At 30.4% G+C, this 22,596-nt stretch overlaps 1 protein-coding gene across 3 annotated transcripts; it reads left to right on the forward strand.

The window, feature by feature from the left end:
* The first annotated feature begins 245 nt into the window (after window positions 1-245).
* On the forward strand, window positions 246-21,820 carry LOC132721535 (myocilin-like). 3 transcript variants are annotated; one of them, XM_060705853.1, is made up of 5 exons: window positions 246-1,194; window positions 15,612-15,838; window positions 16,620-16,859; window positions 19,009-19,173; window positions 19,476-21,820. In XM_060705853.1, the coding sequence occupies exons 1-5, from the start codon at window positions 962-964 to the stop codon at window positions 20,102-20,104; spliced, it is 1,494 nt and encodes a 497-aa protein (XP_060561836.1). In that variant the 5' UTR covers window positions 246-961; the 3' UTR covers window positions 20,105-21,820. The 3 variants fall into 3 exon arrangements, with proteins under 3 accessions (XP_060561836.1, XP_060561837.1, XP_060561838.1); XM_060705854.1 differs by lacking the exon at window positions 246-1,194 and adding an exon at window positions 8,276-9,237; XM_060705855.1 differs by lacking the exon at window positions 246-1,194 and adding an exon at window positions 10,577-10,728.
* The last annotated feature ends 776 nt before the right edge of the window (window positions 21,821-22,596 follow it).

A 22,596-nucleotide genomic window follows, 5' to 3' on the forward strand; every position in this document is an offset into this window, starting at 1 on the left:
TGTTTAAAGACAAGACAAAACACGCATTTAGTTTTCGGATCAAGTAAAGAAAATAACTGAAATTATAATGTTCTGGCATCAGCAGATTTCCAATGTCCTTCGAGATTTAGCCACGGTGAAATTTGCGTTGTTGTTGCTGTATAAAGCGGGTAAAATTTAATAAAATGATGTAATTGATGTTATGGATAGTTTACACATATTACGCTGTCATAAAATAGAATATCTTTCAGTTTAGATATTAACAACGTATGACTTGGTATAAATCTTTAATGGCAAAGAGCAAACTCATCCGAGAGCATGTAAATTACTGGTTGCCTCAGTCTATCATACAGCTACAATTACTAATATAATCAATGTGTTGTTATTCTCAATGTAGAGAGTATCATGGTGGATAACAACTTGTTCCTGACGTGAATAATTATTATTGATGATAGCAATTTCTTCTTTCTAGGGAGAAATATTCCATATCTGAGTAATAATAATCAACCATTTAATTCGGAATTATTTGAATTTCATCATCATATTTGATAAAGTGTATTAGTAGTTATATCTTAGTGAACAGGTTTCTCTTGTAAACAACGAGGATATTTGTGAAATTTAAATGACACGGAAGTAAGAATTAAACAATTTGCGCTGAAAGGAACTTAATAAGACTATTATATAATTAAGTATTCTATTTAAAATAAGTAAGAGTGTGGAAATGAACTAACACAACTGATGATTTGTAATCACAAATTATTTAAAACAAAAATTCTTTCATTTACATGTAAACTTATACCATTTCTGTAATAGAAATCATTTACACGTACTACGATACATACAGTATTATAAAAGTATTGCAGACACGTTGAACTTGAAAATGCCATGGATATATCTATATGACTTAGTTTTCAAATTTAATAAATAAACGTTGGTTTTATCACAATTTCTTATTACCTGTTATAACATACTGCATCATGAAATGACGTCTATACTGTGGATAAGGTTTGTTGTATTAAATTGTGCTATATATTTGATTTGTAACAGTGAAGCGGCAGAAGAATGCGTTTATCAATATGATATGAAAAATAATCGTGTTAAGATCTCCTGTGAAAAAGGTGCAGCGATACATATCGTTGACAAAGATGGCATTTCACTTGCCAGACACACCGGTATAAATACGGAAACTATCCCGATCATTGTTCAACTTAATAGGTAAATGTGTTTTTAACATCTTGATTTGCACCGCAACAATATGATTTCCCTCCATAAAATAATAATGAAGCAGCTATTATTTTAATCATTGCATGTTCCAATCATATTACAGCATAGTTACGTTGTACAGTAGCTGATGCATACAGTTGCATGATAATTAACTCAATTGCATTTATCTTGTATTTGGTCTTTTTGCCGACTTTGCGTTTATATAGACTTACTTGAACTCTTTTAATTGTTTCATGCTTAATTTATTTTGAAGGATATGATAGTGTTCATATATTTTCATGGGAAAAAATAAGTTTATATATGTTTATTGTTTAAATGTAAAGAAGAATGTCTATGCTTATAAATTCTGATAAAGTCACAATGTCAATGAATATCATTGTTAAGAGGTATATTTTATCAAAGGCCCACTGTAACAGACGTGCTCTAAACATAAAATTCATTGACAAGTGCTTAAACTGAACGTTTGAAAATTTTCTTCATATATATATACAATAAAATGATAATTATTGATTGTCCATATTTATTGAACTATGATTATAATTATATTGTCTGCATACCCCGTCCCTTTTGGTATTTACCAGAGCTTAAAAGCGTAAAGTGAAAGCAATAAAAAGTTAAAACAGAATTTTATTTCATGTTAATTGAATCAGCATTTATTTTAATCAGGTAAATTAAGCCAACGAGTGTTGTGAGTATAAATAATAAATTAGAGAGCAATATCATCAAGAGGCTTAATTATCAGTTTTAAGGCTTAAACGACGATTTGAATTACCGTTTATTTTATTTTATTGTCAGTTATGCAAGGAATGTGCTTTTGGAAGATAAAGCAAGAAATACAGACATACGATACTTGAGAATAACACAAAAATATTATAATGTCTCTATAGCACTTAAAGACTATGCCACGTGAGCATTTTTCTCTCTCATGCTGATGAACATATAACAGAAACATGAACATTATTAACATACAAGTAATATTCTGAGCAATAAATAACCCTATAAAACAGTCCAATAATAGCCAGACCAATAAATAACCCTATAGAATTGTCGAATAATATATAAACTAATAAATAACCATATAACAATTTCAAAACAAAACAAAAATATCCAGCCCAAAACATGACTCTATTTCATTCAGACCAGTAAGTTCCCGCTTTTACATCGTCGTATGATATTCAGACCTATACATTGCCAAATAATATCAAGATTTAAAATATCTTATTTAGCAACGTAAATATGATGTTTCTTGCTATATAAACATATAAATACAATTATACAAAGACTCTTGTCAACATGACACAATTATATCAACAAAAATTTGTATGATACATGTACATACAAATAGTCAAGCAAGAGAGAAAAAGAAAGATAAAAAACAAGGAGGTTGAACTAATGAGGAAATTATATATAAATTGACTTAATTAAATCACTGCCAAAATGTTACATGGAATTATATCAAAATAATATCCTGACCAATAAATGCCCCTATTGCATTGCCAAATAATATCCAGGCCAAATAATAACCATAAAACCACCTCTTCAATTTCTATACTAGTTTTAATCGAGAAGGTTTCACAGTTTTACATATTTATGTTATTTTAACATATTTATATTTATGACGTGGAAATCATGGTGCAGGCAATGTTTTTTTATACAAAATATACGAAAATACCGATATTGATATATTCTTTTATAGAAGAATATCGCTCATGCACATTTATTCGTGTAAATCCTCGTACTTCATAAATCACTCGGCCTGCGGGCTTGGTTTTTGGGGAGGCTATGCCGACCCAATGTTAATAACTGTCTGTCAAATCTTACTGCCGCGGTAATCAGGTCAAAAAATAGTACCTTGATTTTTTCTAAGCTGACTCATCACTCGTCACAGACATTTACAATATGAAAATATTTTCATTTCTTTAATTTCATATCTGCAATTTGTAAAGATAATAATTCTCTGAAAAATTCTTGATTTTTGTTTAAATCACTACTCCGTGACGTCATACTGCCGCGGTAATCAGGTCAAAAATTAGTACCTTGATTTTTTCTAAGCTGACTCATCACTCATCACAGACATTTACAATATGAAAATATTTTCATTCTTTTAATTTCATATCTGCAATTTGTAAAGATAATAACTCTCTGAAAAATTCTTGATTTTTGTTTAAATCACTACTTCCGTGACGTCATACTGCCGCGGTAATCAGGTTTAGGCATACGTACGTCTGTAATAAATAGTTCTGGTATGAAAAACCCTTCAAAATAATAACTTTTATCCATATTTTTTTAACAAAAAGCATAAATGAAAATTTATAAGTAAATGCTTTAATTCAGTGGCAAATATTCTTTATTATTTTTGATAACAATTTTCCAATTACTACGCAGCGACCAACTGTTTTATGACGGGTCATTAACTAGAACGTTGCAACTACGTATTCTCAATATCATGCATGTTCTTTTGTTGTTATAAACTATTAATAGTCCTTAATATTTTTTAAAGACAAATAATTGTAAATTGTCGCTTACATCAGAGACATGGATCATGCTTGCGTGATAACTAAGGAAAACTAACTTATTTGTACACCCAAGGAGGCTGTACGCGGAAAACGCTCATAAACCGCTAAATCATATAGCGGTTTAGTAAATATTTTGCATACATTTAACTAAAAATTCACTGATGGTGATGAACATATAGATTAAAAACATTATATTCTTTAACCATTATCGCCGAAAAAAAACTATTTAACTACAAAACCCCTAAGGACCTCCGACAAAATTTCAGCACAATATTACATTTTACATTAGCAAAATAAAAAAAGCAATACTTATATTTTCATCTTACATAATTCATTAATCAAACTTTTAACATAAAAGTATCTTTGGTAATTGACAGATCCCTACTCTGATCTTTTATTTGTATAGGAATAAATTTAAACATGTGCTCTTTTGTTTAGGAATATTTTGTAGTGAAAGTCTTATATATTCACTAATCTCATAATTAGAATTAGACAGGTCAGGAATTTATACAAACAGTTGTTTAGTTTACTATGCTCATTTTAATCCCAATAGAAACATTCAAATATTTGTGGTAAAAAACATGACCAAAGTACCTAGTAGTCGTTTACCCGGTGGTGATCCCATTAAACTGATTATAGATTCGAATTGATTAGAAAACACAAAAAGAAACATGTGTTTCCGTACAACAAAAATCGGAAGTTAAGTGAACAGTTAATTGACAGAAATATGTGGTCAAATATGTTTTAACAAGGAAATAATTATTTCAGAGAAAGACGCAAAGATCAGTATGACCCCGTATTGTGTAATTAGAAAGTTTATTCAATTCTAGGGCATACATCATAATTTGATAGTCCATTTGTAATAAAAATTCAAATTTTCAATACAGATTATGAGATACATAAAAAATATTAAAGAATAAGAAGCTTTTAATTAAAAAAAAAAAACAAAAAACAAAAAAAAAACCGCATACATATACAAATTACTTACAGTCGAGCATCGGGAAGTCATTAACATATCTTACGAAACTTTAATTTTGAAACCGATATTTGCTCCCGCTGAAAGTGATAAATGTTTATTTGAAAAATAAAAAGAAAGAACTTTTATGGTTGTGTTCTAAAAATAATGGGCGGCATAAGAGGAATTTCTTATTCATTTTACAACACTTGAAAAATTACTACAGAAAATGTGTTGTTGTTTTGTTTTCAACAAAAGTGTGTGTGTTTTAAGTTTATTTATACTTGGCACCGGAATAACCATATGTCCGAGATTATAGCATCTGGGACGTCTTTTTCAAGCAGATTCTTCCTGGAAGCCCATTCTTCGTTCTTTGGTGGTAAAGGAGACGACAATACCGTCAAGGCATCAAACTTTCTGACTGACGACAACAAAAACGGCATCTATTAGCGCCAAACCTCCAGAGTAAGTCACGACAGGTCAACCAATCACCTCTGGTACTTATGATGACTTGACTATGACCTTCCGTGTGCCTTCTCCGCGACGTGCACGCCTCTGGAGGTATTTGGAGAAGTTTCAACAAAAACTTCCAAAACACGCCATTTATAACACCATTCATAGCACTGACGGCTTCGATGTTCTCATCTATTTGCGGGAAATGGTCGACAGGGAAAACCCTACGTAATAACCGCACACCCTGTTAACAACAGATTTTCCGCAGTATATATTTCAAGCTAGTGAGGTTTAAAAATACACGTAGAATCTATCGATTAACTACCATAAGTTGGTTGAGTGTTGAGTGTTGGCGGTAAAAAAAGAAGATATAACTTCCTGATCAATTTTCACTTAGGTTGATTCAGTTTTGAATAAAGCTTTGCAGAGATGTATTTTTTTCAAGAAATATTTAGCTTTATATATTATCCCATTGACGCCATGATTAACAGTCCGAATGTAGACCTTAATTAAATGTTCTGGAATATTAACAAAATGAATAGTCAACCACATTAACCATATATATGAATGGTTGAACACAACAGTAAGGATAAATAGCGCAATGTGCATATCTTTTTATTTTGGTAGCATATTTTAAGCAAAAAGAAAAGAAACTATAAGTCTGAAACATTCTCTCATAGCCTCCCCATCAGTACATTCAGTGCTTTGATTAAATGCGTCCCCGTACTTGGCAGATTGTAGTGCAAATAACATATTTGACTTGTTTTGTGTTATTTACATGAAAAAAAAGTTTAAATGAATACTTTAAGTATACCGATGTTATTTCCTTAAATGTAAGATGGGAATATTCCTTTAAATCATTTATTTAACCCAGTTATATAGATCCACATATGCTGATATATATATGTTGATGAAATAATATGCTATAAACATTTCAGAAATAAATATTCAAACTTATTATATTTAGCTTTTAGCGGTATATATACGAAGTGCTATGAAATATTTATTCAATAATGTTTGTCTGAACGGTAAACAATATCGTCATTCAATAACATCTCTTAAATTTATTCAGTGTTGCACACGCTTCTGCAGTTTCATGATTTATTACAGTCTTGGGGGTATTCTACAGAATGTTTTACGATCACGGAAGAATATAAAATAATTAAAAGCAAAGTTCCGTTCCGCTTTTTGGGTATGTCTTAATGATTTAAAAACATTTTACGACTATTTAATACACTTGTTACTATATATAGTAACAAAATTGCCTATGATTTCAACTGATTATGAGTGTCACGTGACCTATTATGAGTTTGCGGCCCGGGGCCGAGAACAAGTTATCAGCCCGCAGAACATGTGCACGTGCACAAACTGAAACAATGACGTCATATTTTACGTCATGAAACAGTTAACTGTAAAAGTGAAAGTAGGTTGACAGCACATCGTATTTAGTACAAACACATTTTTGTATTATTACTGTTGAAATTTGAAGAAATAATACGACAAATTCAATCCGAAAAAAAAATGAAAATAAAACTTGCTTCTTTGAACACACAAACAGTAAACATCTCCGTACAGAACACAAGAATTTCAACCAAAGAACTTCAAAGTAGATTTCTATTTGTAGTTGTTGTTGTTGTTTTTTCTTTTTTAAAAATGCTACATTTAGATCTACCAAGTGTATTAAAGACATTAATACACGTCAGAGTAGGGCCGGAAGGTGATAATCGGCCCTGAATGAATAATGGCCCTCGGGCTAAAGCCCTCGGGTCCATTATTCATTTTGCGGGCCGATTATCACCTTCCGGCCCTCTCCTGCCGTGTATTAACCTCTTATTCCGGCTGAGAGATAGCAATTACATTAACTCCCGAATTAATTTTAGAATATGATTAAACGATTTATTGATAAGATCATGATATGCCTAGAGGAAATATGAAATTACGATCTCGTAATGTTTTAAAATGATCATTTTCAACAATTTCTTGATATAATGTACATATTATGTGTAACAACGTCGATAATTATGCACCACTTTATCATCTTAAAATGAGCAAATAAACGCAATGACGAAAGTAACTTCTGAATTTATAAAAACAAACGAAACTATTTGCCTGTGTTCGTCTTGTGTTGGTATTTGACGCAATCTCGGTATTTGGTTGTACCTCTTTAATCTTGTAAAGATTGCCAATCTTGTATTGGTACATATATATATCTGGTATTGGTATTACTTACGTACTCAAAATTTGCGTGTTTATCATTTTGCGAGTAAGCATTTATGTAAAGGTTTAACTTGTGTTTAAATTTTCTTATGGTTATGTATCGTGTGTTGGTATTTCATAATTTGACAGTGATATGTATACCTTTTGTTGGTATTTGACGCAGATACAGTTTCATTTTCCATATTGATCCCAGCCATTGAATTACCACTATTTCCTTATATGTCAGATAAGTAACGTTTAAAAATATATAAGAATATTATACATTGTTGAGTTCAATATTGAATTCTATTGGACGATTACACAGTTATCGGCTAGGGCCTCGTCTAATATAGGTATTGCAGCTATGTACAATAAAATCAGAATTGTTCTCAATAATGTTGAATAAATGACCTCTTTACATTTTTGAAATTATAAAACATTTTTCTGTTGCTTTTTTGTGTGTGTTTTTAATTGAAAATATACATAAGGCTAGATGGAGTACGATATGGATCTAATATAGATATTTTGGACTGTAAAACTGAAAACGAGGCTAAACGGGGTGTGATATGCATTTGATATAGATGTTACGTACTCTGGAAATGGAAACGAGGCTAAATTAATAAAATTGGATCCAATAATGATTTCTAATGGAACATCACCCTGAAAGTTTAATGGTTATATTTTTAAGATGTGGAATAATAAAATTAAAATGATATTTGATCTGATATTGATAATTCTTTCATAATTAACCAACAAATGCTATATAATGATCTATAACGTCATATACTTGAATATATTGTTAGATATATAGTTTATAGACGCATATTCGTACTTTTAGCAAAGCAAATATATTACTTTAACTATTTCAATGTAAAAATGTATAATATCATGCTGTCGTTCTGGATTTATTGAGTTGTGAATAATTTCTGCAGACACTAGTCCGTAGGGTATTCACTAGAATTGTTTGCGTTAGGTGAAAGCAATAAATAATTAAGAACGGAAGTTTCTTTCGTTCTAATTGAATCAGCATTTATTTATAATTTATTGATGGCTGCGATCAAGTGCACGGGATATAAATGATAATATAGCATTAACTTAAAAGAACATAATTGAAGAGCTATCATTGGCAGGTTTCATTAACTTGTCTGTGGTTTAATGTTACCAATGTGCTTTTTGTAAAATTGTGGAAGGACATACAGTGTGATACCACACATGACTAGAAGAAGTATAGTTTTTTCCCCAGATAGTCGTTGTAGACAATTTGATGTGAGAATTGATTCTCTTCATATTACCGTACTAATGAACTTGTATCAGCAACGTGAACATATTCATAAAGTTGTAAAACGCTAATACAAATAGACGTTTGTTGTAACACTGGAGTAGCATCACATTTACTATTCATGTGGATTAAACAAACCTTTCTTTCTGTAGTGGATAAGCGATGTTTTATGGTACTGCAAGGATTATTGAATAACAAAACTAGCAAGATGAATAGTTAACAAAGTGGGTTTCCTTCAAACTTTTGGAGACGATCAAAGTGTATCATTTGCTCAAATGGATAATGGAACTTTAATGTGTTATATAATATTTGACCTAAAATATAATTATATTTATTGAATCTTATTTCAATGTTGACGGATTGTTTCTAACAACAAAAATGTTCCATAATTAATACTTTCCCTGTTTCAAAATGAAGCTTTATCAAAGATTTGTATTGTTAAGCGTATGTTATATTTGTGATGTACAATCAGCTAAAGAATGTGTTTACCAATATGATATGAAGAATAATAACGTTCAAATAACATGCGGGAAAGGCGCAGTATTACATATTGTTGATCAAAATGGAAACACGCTACTTACCGGGGAAACAAGCATCAGTTCCGCCGATACTTCTCCTGTATTTCAGCTGGACCGGTAACCATTCTTTTACATTTAGAAACTGTTTGGTATCACACCTGCTTTAAAATATTTATACTTTAAGTGTAATAACAAAATTATTCAAATGTTTGATTATTATATAGTGTTACGATTGTGTATATTAGGTATGTTTAATAATTAATTTAAATCTCTTTTTTATCTTGTGATTCATATTGCGACATTCCAGCTAAACATATTTTTACAATATCATTTGTTAAAACTATACTTTTAAATGAACAACGTTAGGGTTATTAGAAATCAAATTAACATGCATCAGACTTTGATATTTACCTATACTGTACTCTAATTGCTGCAATTACTTTTTATCTTTGTCATCACCTTTCATTTGGGACCGCTAGCTCAAAAATAACGCACGCACGCACTCACGCACGCACGCACCTACATACGTACATACATACATACATACATACATACATACATACATACATACATACATACATACATACATACATACTTCATCTACCGGTCATACTCTGCTGTTTATTAACTTCTAATCATACATATTGTTACTGACTTACCGCTGCTTTGAACTACACTGTTATGATTGAATGGCAACAAAACAAATTACTGGACGATACACAATAACTTCAACAAACAAAGCAATTTAGCGTTTTGTGATAAATATTTAACGGGAAATACATTTCATTATTGTTCTCATCAAGAATTTATATTGGTATAAATGTAATGCATGATCAAAGAGATATCTCTTTCAAATATATTTGAAAACTTAGAAAATTCCGAAACCTAAAGCTTATACATATAACACTTAAACGCTCAAGTACTTCTTAAAGATAATCTCACAAAACTTACATCATATCTTGTATTTATTGTTTTACACTTAAATTGTGTTTGTGCCAGAATTCCGTTTACAAAACGTACGAGTTGTGTAAGATCTTTCTGCAAAGAAAATTATATACCATCACAATTTCATATAAACTCATTGAAATAATAAAATGGTAAATGTAGCAAAAAATTAGGAGAGTCATTTTTGATACAGTTTAATGTTGGGACATGCACTAGATATTTATCACATTGGGTTCTGAAACTAAAATTAATCTGTAAGGGCGTGTATTCTTGATATCTAGGTGGATGAAAGAACCAATGATTAAAGTTCGCCCATTTTATTAAGAAGAAAATGAACATTAGTTGATATATTACTAGCATTTTTTTTTAAATATATATATAAAACATTATTGATAGTAAATTCATCGTTAGTGTCTCAGAGCCTTTTTAACTGTGAACAATGTATTTTCAAGCTCTAGTGCTCTTGCATTTCGTATGCTTTATTAATGAAATACAATCAAAACAAACATGTGTGTATCAGTATAATATGAACAATAATCGTGCAGAAATTGTATGCACAAATGTTGTAGTGTTGCAATTATTGGATCATAATGGTAATATAATACTGACTGGTAAAACGGGCGTCGAAAGCGCTAATACTCCCGTTGTGTTTCATTTTAAAAGGTAAAAACGGTTTGTTTTACAATTAAATGCATTTACATGTATATAACTTCTTTAAATGGATTATTTATATCTTTTGTTTTTTAGCTCGACTTTTCTATGAAAAGGGGAGCTATCCTACTCGCCCCGGCGTCGGCGTCGGCGTTAGCGTTGGCGTCACACCTTGGTTAAGTTTTTCGTACCACCCCACTTTATTTCAGAAGTATTACAAGTATGGCTTTGAAACTTACCATACTTGTTCACCATCATAACCTCCATCTACAGACAAGAGTACATAACTCTGTCAAGGTTTTTGACAGAATTATGGCCCTTTTTTGACTTAGAAAGTGTATTGAGCTTGGTTAAGTTTTTTGTACCACCTCACTTTATTTCAAAACCATTGGAGGTATTGCTTTGAAACTGACCATACTTGTTTACCATCACGACCTTCATCAACAGACAAGAGGACATAACTCTGTCAAGGTTTTTGACAGAATTATGCCCCTTTTTGACTTAGAAAATACATTGAATATGGGTAAAATCCACTTATTGCCTTAACCCTTTGAGATATTGCTTTGAAACTTTTAATGCTATTTCACATCATTACCCCCATCTGTACGCAAGAGAAGGTAACTCTGTCAAGGATTTGTTTTAAAAATTAAGGCCTTTTATCGACTTAGAATCTTGGTTAAGTTTTTTGTACCACCTCACTTTATTTCAAAACCATTGAGGTATTGCTTTGAAACTGACCATACTTGTTTACCATCACGACCTTCATCAACAGACAAGAGGACATAACTCTGTCAAGGTTTTTGACAGAATTATGCCCCTTTTTGACTTAGAAAATACATTGAATATGGGTAAAATCCACTTATTGCCTTAACCCTTTGAGATATTGCTTTGAAACTTTTAATGCTATTTCACATCATTACCCCCATCTGTACGCAAGAGAAGGTAACTCTGTCAAGGATTTGTTTTAAAAATTAAGGCCTTTTATCGACTTAGAATCTTGGTTAAGTTTTTAGTACCAGTCCACTTTTTGACTGAACTGTTTGAGATATTAATTTGAAAGTTGGAATACTTGTTTACAATCATGATTCCCAAACATGTCCAGGAGAAGGTAATTCTGTCAAAGATTTTATTTGAATTATGGCCCTTAACTGTCAATGTTTTGTATTATAGGCAAGCACTAAAAAAGTCGAGCGCGCTGTCTTACGGACAACTCTTGTCTTATTCCGTTTTCTATTCCTTCTTCTCTTGATATGAGGCTTCGTTGTTGTCCTTCCATATTTTGTTTTACTTTATTTTCTTATTTATATTTTATTCAAAAAATCTTTTTAGTTGTCATCTTCTTTTTCTCTTTTTAACATGTCCTATTTTTTGTCTTTTCCCTTTTTACCTTTCATTTTTCTTATATCATTTCAATCCTTTTAGAATGTTCTATTATCCATCTTCTTTCAATCTCCATTTTCGTTTTCTCTTCTACATATATTTGTAATTTATGTATCTATACAGTTACTAATTATTTCAAAGTAACAAGTTATTTGAAATGAAATTTGATAGTATTTTCTATTTCTTAAATATGACTGAACATATATCGATAGCAATCATTTTGTGGTATCCCGTGAAAGGCATTTATTTCCTGAAGATACGTTTGTCTCTGTCGTACTTCAGACTTGTTCCTCTGTTCAAACAGCACACAGTTAGAATAGAATGTCCTACATTTTGTTTCACGATGATCATAAATCAGAGACATAAGTTTTCGTGTAGATCAACATTAAACGTTTCTGACCTTCCACGATATGAAGATTATTCAGAATATGCAATAAATAATCTATGTGCATATAATGATGATAGATTTTTCTATGTGTCAACAAGAAATAAATGACTCACTACTACAATATCCATAAATAATAACTCCAATGTATTGTTAACAAGATAACAATCACGGAATATGATAACTATGGTTGTTTCTGGTCAATCTCCATTGTGCAATTTGAGCGTCTTCACAATCAATAAAGCTGACACTGATTTAATTGATCAAGAGGAAAAAGAACGGTTTATGGATAACCCGTCATTTTCTAAATAAAAAACAATTAATAGTTTTGTTGCCAACAAATTTGCTACATTTCAAATGAAAACTAGTGCAGTTTATGTGGTAGATTTTACATTATTTTTAGCTCGACTATTTGCAGAATAATCGAGCCAATGCAGTCATCCATATGAAGGCGTCGGCGTCCCTGTGGTTAAGTTTTTGCGTGTAAGCAAGTATCTCTATAACTTCTGAAGGGGGGGGGAATGAATTGAAACTTCACACACTCTGTGATTATCTAACATGATTGGCACAAGTCCCATAACTCTGATTTGCTTGTTTGCATAATTATGCCCCTTTTTCGACTTAGAAATTCTTGATTTAGTTTTTGCGTGTAAGCAAGTATCTCCATAACTATAGAAGGGAATTGATTGAAACTTCACACACTTGTTCTCTGTGATTATCTTACATATTGGCACAAGTCCCATAACTCTGATTTGCTTTTTTGCGTAATTGTGCCCCTTTTTCGACTTAGAAATTCTTGGTTAAGTTTTTGCGTGTAAGCTGATATCTCCATAACTACTGAAGAGATTGGATTGAAACTTCCTACACTTGTTTTCAATGATTTTCTTACATGATAAGCTTAAGTCCCATAATTCTGATTTGCTTTTTTGCATATTTATGCCCCTTTTTCGATTTAGAAATTCTTGGTTCAGTTTTTGCGTGTAAGCTGGTATCTCCATAACTACTAAAGGGAATGAGTTGAAACTTCACATACTTGTTCTCTGTGATTATCTAGCATGATTGACTCTGATTTGCTTTTTTGCATAATGATGCCCCTCTTTCGACTTAGAAATCCTTGGTTAAGTTTTTGCGTGTAAGCTGGTATCTCCATAACTAATGAAGGGTTTGTGCCTTTTTTTGGAACAATTTTATGCATTCATAATAAAAAAGCAGTGATTATTCGATATAACGTCTTACTATTAAGCCTTTGTACCTTTTCGGACAATTTTATGTATTCATAAAGGAGAGCATTATTGTACTCAATGAAACACCCTTGTGACAACTTTTACGAATAGTCGAGCGTTACTGTCCTCTGTCCTCCGACAGTTCTTGTTCATAAATGCAACATAATTTTGAGAGGTGTCAAGAGCAATAAAAGTTAATTTTGCTAAATTATTTAGTGTTTATAGTCAGTGTATATTGTTCAAACGTATAATAGAGAATTATTAACTGAAATGCAATAACCGTAAGAAATATGAAATAAGCGGGGGCATGATGAACATTTCCTATAGGATCTATAAACTTAAAGATTTCAACTTCTATGCCTATGCTTATATCAGTTACTTATATTCAAAGTTGTAATATCCATTGATATTATGACAAATGTGCATACACCCCTCTTATTTGATTTTTGTATTTTTTGACTTATTAACGTCAAAAACAAAATCTAAAAAAAAGGGAACATTATATAACTGATGATTTATTTTGTCAACGTCGCAATCAAATTTAAAACGACCACTAACGTAGAACTATCGTTTGAGAAAAAAAAGAGTATTTTGTTCTATTAAGTACATTTGTATTTTCTATCAAAATAAATAAGTATTTACAAAACTATTATTAGAACTTGTGTTTTACTATAATATATAAATATATGTTGCCCTACACGGCAAAATTAATATGTTGTAGACTTAAAACTTTTTACTTTCATCGTTATGACTATTTTAGTATTCTATTACAGACTATATAATCGCTAAAATCCTTATCTTATCCAGATCGCGTTAATTAGAAATTAGAATGTTCGAATTTACGCCAAAATTTCTAATTCTCATACTGTACCATTAAAAAAATCAAATTTTGTAGACAGCTTATCTATGCAATCATAATTATTTACAAATTACAAAACATCATACAAATAGTAGCTATTCATTTTACAGACTTACTTAATAAAGAGGATATAGGATAGAAGCAATAAACAGGTGTTTGTGTTGACAGGTTGCCATTTATCATGTTATTTCAATTTACCACCAACTTTATCGTTATAATGCTCAAACAGGTGTTCTTCTCTCTGTGCAGTTCAATAATCAAAATCCTTTCCTAATTGTCGGAACTGTGCAGTATGAGAAAGATATAGGAAGTACAAAAGTACTTAATAGGTACAAAAAGAGTATCACCGATTAAAGCTGTAACAACTATTATGTTGATACTTGTATTTCATGAAAATAATTTCAAACGCAAAACTTGATAAAATCTACATATTAAAGTTATTAAATGACCAGTTTTATTGCATTTCATCCTTAGTTTAAATATTATTTGTGTAATTGAATAATTTCAACTGTAGCTCTTTGTAGCCTGTCTTTGGTTTTAATACAAATTTGATGAACTAATTCTTATTATGTAACTATCTATATAGAGAAGTTTCAGTGTTTGTAGATACATGTTAGTTTAATAACCACGATGCTTGAAGCGTATGCGTGTATTTCTAAAATAAATTTAATCCAGTACTGCTAGGAAATCGAGAAAACTGAATTCTTAAAGAAAGCCCAACACGACAAAATTGACAATATTGAATGGTCGGTTTATGCTTTCGTGGATTAATGTGATGTCGTTTCCTGAATAATAAAAACTTCTGATTATCACAAATATTCAACATAAAACACTTTCTGAATTCGATCTAAAAGTTCGTTCTCAAATCAGTAGTTCAGTATAGATTCACTTTCTGAATTCAATGTTTAAGAGTTGATTTTATTTTCAAAACAATTTGTTTAACATAAATAGGATATGCATTCTGATTTCAGTGTTAAACAGACACTTTTTAATTTAAAAAAATAATTGGTACAACATTTGTCTTAATATTAAGCTACTTTTTTCTCAGGTCAAGTATCTCTTCCTTAAATGACGAGGCACATAAAGCAACGAAAAAATTAAGTGACGCCAGTAAACTGCTGAGAAAGGTACGAGAAGACCTGACGCTGCAGATAAATAATCTGATAAACCTGACAACCCTTCTACAGAGAGGTGATGATGAACTCAAGAATGATCTGAACACATTACGAAGACATGATCTTACTTCACCATTAGCAAGAGAGGCTATAATTGCAGGTAAACTTGCTATTCTCAAACAAAACGTTCCGACAGATGATGGTATGTATTTGAGTTAGTATAAAAACAAAACCGGGATGAAATAAATAGTAGGATAAAAATCTAATTAACTTAAATCATTACACATATGTCATTTCTGTTCCATATTGGATTTAAACAGACCGTAGTCGATTAATGAACAAAGGGACTCTGCTTTTATATTTACCAATACTGTTCATTTACAAGTTAAAATGGTATTTCAAAATGCAGAAAACAATTTACTTGCTTTGGTGTCAATTAATCATCACTGAGTGTAAAAAAAGAAATTGTGAGGCTGTTGTTACATTGTATATTTAAAATAAATGATCAAGATAAAACAGAGTTAAAGTAGAAAAAAATATTTTCATTTATGAACAACTCATTTAGCACATTGAACGTTTAATGTGTATAAAGCTATATATATACTACAAGAATGATTTTCTGAAATTAAAAAAAAAAATCTTCCAAAATGCTTGTTTGAAATAAATATGGTGGTAAATTGCCATAATAGCGAATAATGCATGCACGAACTCATTGCTTAACAGATAAACCCTACTTAAAAGTGCAGAATAACATTTTGTATCAGAATGTTTTATTATGTCTACCTGCAATATTCCTGTGTATTAAAAAACGGAGATATTTTATGCTACAGCTCTTTCGAAAATAGACCTTATAATTATGGATTCAATATAATTCACTTTTGATAAATATTTCATAAAATTATAGCTTTTTACTCATTAAAAGCTGTTTGTCTTTATTCCAGCCCTACAGAACCAGTATAATTTTTTGAGAATGGGGTTACTCTCACAGAATACTCAAATGAACGAACTAATTAGGACAACGATGCGTCTGACGACATCTATCATGAAGACAGCACGTGGTGCACGCGGTGTTGGCGAAATCCTAGATCTGAGAGCTGACGTCATGAATGAGACATTGTTTAACATAACGAAGCTAATGCCAGGGGGATTTGAGCACGGTACATTTTTTGGAGAGAAAACAGGTAAAAATTCACACATCTCAGATATTATGTCTGTGAAGTCAATATTTAGAATTGTGTTTTGCTATCAAAAGTACGATAGATGAAAAATTTATGAACACGTAGTTGATATAATCTCTAAACATATATATATTATCATTTTTACGTGGTTTTACCAAGGAAATACAAGCGTGGTTTTACCAATAATACAAGAAAATGTATTCATATTTATATTAATATCACAAAATTTGCAACATGTTCTCCGTTTGTTTATCAACATTATCCTACGTATAAAAGGTAAAACATTTAACCAATAATAAGTAAGTCTGTTATATTAACACGAAAATTAACTAACTAGTAAGGTAAGTGGTTGAAGTAATAATTAAGTGAATATTTGTTTGTAGAAATATATGAGCAGTTATTTCTTGACATGATACTTTATATAAAGCAATATTCGTATCAAATTTGACTTCTTTGAAATACTTTCAATCATTTCCTTTATCGCCAAAAATGACATTATTTTCAAGAAGAGTAGCGATTAATCTGTTTATAGAAGACATTGACACTATCATGACATCTTTCTGTAGACTATTGTCAACTTTTGGCAGCTGTATTATAATGCAATTAATAAATGTTTTCTGTTGGCAGCTCCCGTTATTGAGTTATCCGAAATGGACTTTTTTATTTTTGTTAAGAGAGAAAATTGGAATATTCGAGAATTTGAGAAAAATGTTTTACGATCAACAATAAAATATAAAGATCAATCAGGATTATATCAAAGATCATGATTTTAATCAATTTAAATATGATTCGGAAAAGAAAAACATTTAAGTATTTAATTTTGTCAACTGAATGGTAATTTCATTATTCTATATGGGATAGGACAAAACCAACACAAATTTAGATATCAATTATTAGCTTCGTCAGTTGATGAAACTAAAAAAGTTACGACTAAAACCCAGTGATTTCCAGCTGTTTGTTTAGTGTTTAAGTTCTCATTACTTCAAAATTCTAAATGATCATTTTAATAAAAATATAAGCTTGTACATCAGTAATAGTAATGATGGTATCATGATTGACATATATGTAGTTTTCATTATCACCGTTTTCAAGATTTGTTATGATACAAATGAGTCAATTTTGTTTTATATTCTTTCAAGTCATTTCATCTCATTGTCGCTACCAGTAAAATAATACAAAGGCAATTGGTACATTTTGTCATAAAAATAATCATGTTCATGAAATACTACATTTTATGGAACAAACCGGGATGACATTTGACAATTCTTTTACGTTTATATGGATCCGTAAATAGAATAAAAGTTTATTTTGATCAACATCTTAGACATGTTACAAACTAAGATTATTTTGCGACATATATTATCAAGAAATCCTTGTTTCTAAGACAACAGGTGTTAAAAAGCTGCAAGGAAGCTGTTACAGGTTGTCCAGTACTTTATCTAAATGTTGTTATATTTGCCTTAACAATCATTGATTCAAATAATTCTTTTGTTGAGGATTGAATAATGCTACAGTTGGCGAATGAGATGTTGCATATACAACTAAAAACGAGTGGTTTCCAGCTGTCTGTTTTAGTTCTCATTAATTCAAAAGTATTTTCCTGAATTGTTAAAGTGAATTGGTCTAAAAAATCGAAGGTATTTTATACCATAAATAAATTACGTTGATATTATTTAATATCAAACATGGCAACAAACCATGAAATATATAATTATATGGATGTTGTTGCAAGTATGAGATACATGATCAAATATTACATATGTCTATATAGCAGATAATAAATTGTTCTAGAAAAAAATACTATTCACAATAAAGATATTAATACAAAATCACTTACAAATTAATCAACATTTTGTTCAAGCAATATTTTTCAAGAATGTCCAAATGATACCTTTCTATTGTTTTATTAATATTTGAAATACCTACGGAAAATGTCATTGTAGTCCAATTAAATGTAGATTCTATATGATAGAAATAAATAGTATGTTTTGTAAGTCCATTTAATTGATTAAATTAAAATTAAGTAATCTAATAAGTTAAATTGACAATTTCTTTATTTAAGAATTGCCATGTTTACAGTTATAGTTATACAGATTATATGTTTCATTACATTACATAATGATTCTTTATTTTTATGGCTATCTTACTTTAGTGTTCTGTCCTCAAGAATTGAAGAAGATTAGTAAAAAGGGCACTAGTGTAACAACTGGTGTTGAGCAAGGAGCTATAATGTTAGACTCTCATACGCCTGAAAACATCTGGGTAATGTATGGCTATGTCGACATAAACGAAGTTACCCAGTTCGATTCCCTAAAAAGTATGCATACATATTTTGTCTTATATCATCTATATGTAGATATGTGGACTTAATAAATTTATTAATTTATTTGAATAATACTAAGTTCGATGTAAACTTATTTTAACTCTTTCATTTGTTATGCAGAATGTACAGAATATTCCATAAGTATGTGCACTTGTATGGCAATATATTGACATTTCTATCAAAAATGCAATTTTATTATAGTGTGACAATCTCTTTATTTAATGAATGGACCATAAGTCATTGTTCCTTTTGAACTAAGATAATTTTAGAAAATCATTTTGCGTTTATAATTCCAGGTCTGAAATTTGAAAAAGTTCAAAAGATATTTGAATTACCGTTCTCATGTGTCGGAACAGGCCACGTGGTATACAAACAAGTTTTGTATTGTCAGAAAATGTTCACTAACAAGATAGCCCATTACAGTCTTGCAGAATCGAGATGGATTGGTGAGAGACCGTTGGAAAATGTTAGTGTTCATAGCCATTTTCCATACCAGTCTGGAAAGAACACCGATTTAGATTTTGCCATTGACGAAAAAGGGTTATGGCTAATATATTCAACAAACAATACGCATGGAGATCTTGTTGTAAGCAAGGTGAATGAGGAAGATTTATCATTTGATGGCACGTGGGTGACACAAATAAAAAAGAAAGATGTAGGAAATGCATTTATCATTTGCGGAATTCTTTACACCATTAATGCATTTGATACAGCTCCTACCCATATCAATTACGTGTATGACACAAATAAAGGTAAAGGTAAACGATTGGAACCAGATGAATTAGAATTTGTTAACGCAGTTGAAAATGACTACGCACGAGTGTACTCTCTGGATTACAGCCCTTCCGACCAGGCCTTGTATTCGTGGAACAATGGCCGTATTGAAATATACCCAGTCTCGTTTCTAGACGAAAACGAACCATGAATACTTGTATAATGATGCATGGAGTGAAAAGTCTGTAACAGGGATCAGTTATATAGCAAACAAACATAAATTAACGTTATCAAGAAATGATAACATTATGCAATTGTTTGAGAAAAATAGTATGTGTTGATATTAAAAGACAAAGTTATGACTATGCAATGATAATCTATCAGAATCACATCCATCTTATGTAATTGCCATCGGTGAATATTTAGTTTAACTACGTGTGTGAAGTAGGCATAAATATTCTATCGCTGGTTATATTAATTTGTCTCATGAATGTTTGTCATAAGGATGTCTATACCTGACATGCTTAAAGACGAAACAATTACTCTGGTTGGAGGTATTTCAAATATCTTTTAACAAGCTGCAAAACAGTGGATAATTTGACAATTATCAGATAGTTTGTGACTTGAAAAAGTGTTCATAAGAAGAATATATTGTATTTATTGTAACAGTTTTACATATTAAAGTCGTTTCACATGGAAAAGTTACGATATATTAATGCTTAAGAAGGAATGCACGAATTATCAGTCAATATATTTCAATACACATTTTATCATTAAGGAAATGTTCACTTGTGTACAGTTTAATTGTTACATATACTTGTTTATTAAATTGTTCGTTTGTGAATCCATATATATCATATATATATGGATACACTATGTTTGAATAAATACAGGTATTCAACAAGATAAGGTACATTTTATAATTTTGTCTCATCAGATGTGGCATTGCACAATAATATATATTTAACAAACATCACCATTTTATTTCCATTCAGTATAATCGGGAAGATAATTATATTAATTTGTACGAAATCTACTCACTGTTTTGCTCCCTGTAAGAATAATGACATGAGTTCATGATATTGATGTTATGCAGAAGAAAGTAAAAATATAAGTAAATATCATTCAAAAGTACGGGCTATGGCTTTGATTTCATGGTAGCTTAATTGTTGCTTTGATATCAATCTTATATATTCCTTAAGTTTATTGCTTTAGATTTTTGGCGCAAAACTTTTATTTCATTCAAATTGGATAATTGACTTCTTGAGATACAAGCGGATGCATTTTTATGCAAACAGTATCCCTTGCAAGTCTGAAAATAATATTATTACCCATTACTCTCAATATTTTATGCCAGTATGGAGCATTAAATACTTTCCAAAATGTATTACCTCTTACTCAATCATTTGAGTGTATTGTTTTAATTTTGATAAGGTTTAAGGGAATGATTGTTACATTTTTCATTGTGTTGCTGTTCAAAACATTTAAGCTTAATAACCTTTGCAATGAATAACATACACCTGTTAGAAGACTTGTATTATATTTGTGTGCTACATTCTGTTAAATATTTAGTACACAGACCAAATTATATCATAGATTCTGCTAAACGTTTAGTTATAACTCATAGACGTTAACAGGCGCTTCTGTCAAATTAATCATATTTACATCTATGTTAATGCAGGTAACATGCATAAGTCTGCCAAAGTTGATAAAAAGCAGCACAAATTCATGTATATACATGTAGTTCAAACAAAATGAAATTATTTATACAATACACGATAGCAGGTGTTTGAATACAATCAATTAACATGTATTTTATTGTTTAATTATTTTTAGATAAATTTGAACAAATCCAATTTATTCTATGACTATTCAATATAGTGTTTCAAAGAAAGCAAAATAAATAAATCATTATTCAAAGGGAAAATGGTGACTTTCTTTTTCAATAACTCCCAATTTCTATCTTAATAACCGGTTTTCCGGTTCAAAACGATTACAAATCAGAAAAAAAGTATGATTTACTTAACTATTAATTAAAAGGCATGATTGTTCTGTAATAATTCTACCTTTATAACTTATTATATGATCTAAACTTTTGACTCTTTCCGTTTAAATTACGCCAAGTTTTTGAAAAAAATATGACTACATTGATAAAAAAACCCTCTGTGTTCATCTTAAATGTGTCAAAAAAGTGAAATATTGGCTCCCTTAAAATATACTATTACATGTATATTTTAAGGGGGCTCATATTTCCCTTTTTTCTCTTTTTTTTTACACATTTAAGATGAACACAGAGGTTTTTTTATCAATGTGGTCATATTTTTTTTCCAAGGTTCGATACTCGTGCCTGTGGTTCAAATATTTAAATAAAAGAGCAGTTATGATAATGGTACATTTCTAAAAACACTGAACAAATGCCATTGTCCTATTTATTTGTTAATAACCTAATTTGGAGATATTCAAGATTTACACATTATTCGTTTTGGATCTTTTCCGTATGACCAAAAGTTCCCGTTTAGAATTTAGTAATGTAATGAATAACTTGTAAGTTTTTTTTTTTGTCATTCAAGATGAGACGTTGTAACATATTGTTTTCACGCTAGACCATATACTAATATTTGATTTTATCAAGTTAATACGCATTGTTTAATTTACATGTATTACCATTGCAAGTAACAGGACAGTATGAAATGAGTTAAAATA

The sequence above is a fragment of the Ruditapes philippinarum genome, unplaced genomic scaffold, assembly GCF_026571515.1.
Source record: "Ruditapes philippinarum isolate M1 unplaced genomic scaffold, ASM2657151v2 ctg11147_1_1_1_1, whole genome shotgun sequence".
Classification (NCBI taxonomy): domain Eukaryota; kingdom Metazoa; phylum Mollusca; class Bivalvia; order Venerida; family Veneridae; genus Ruditapes; species Ruditapes philippinarum.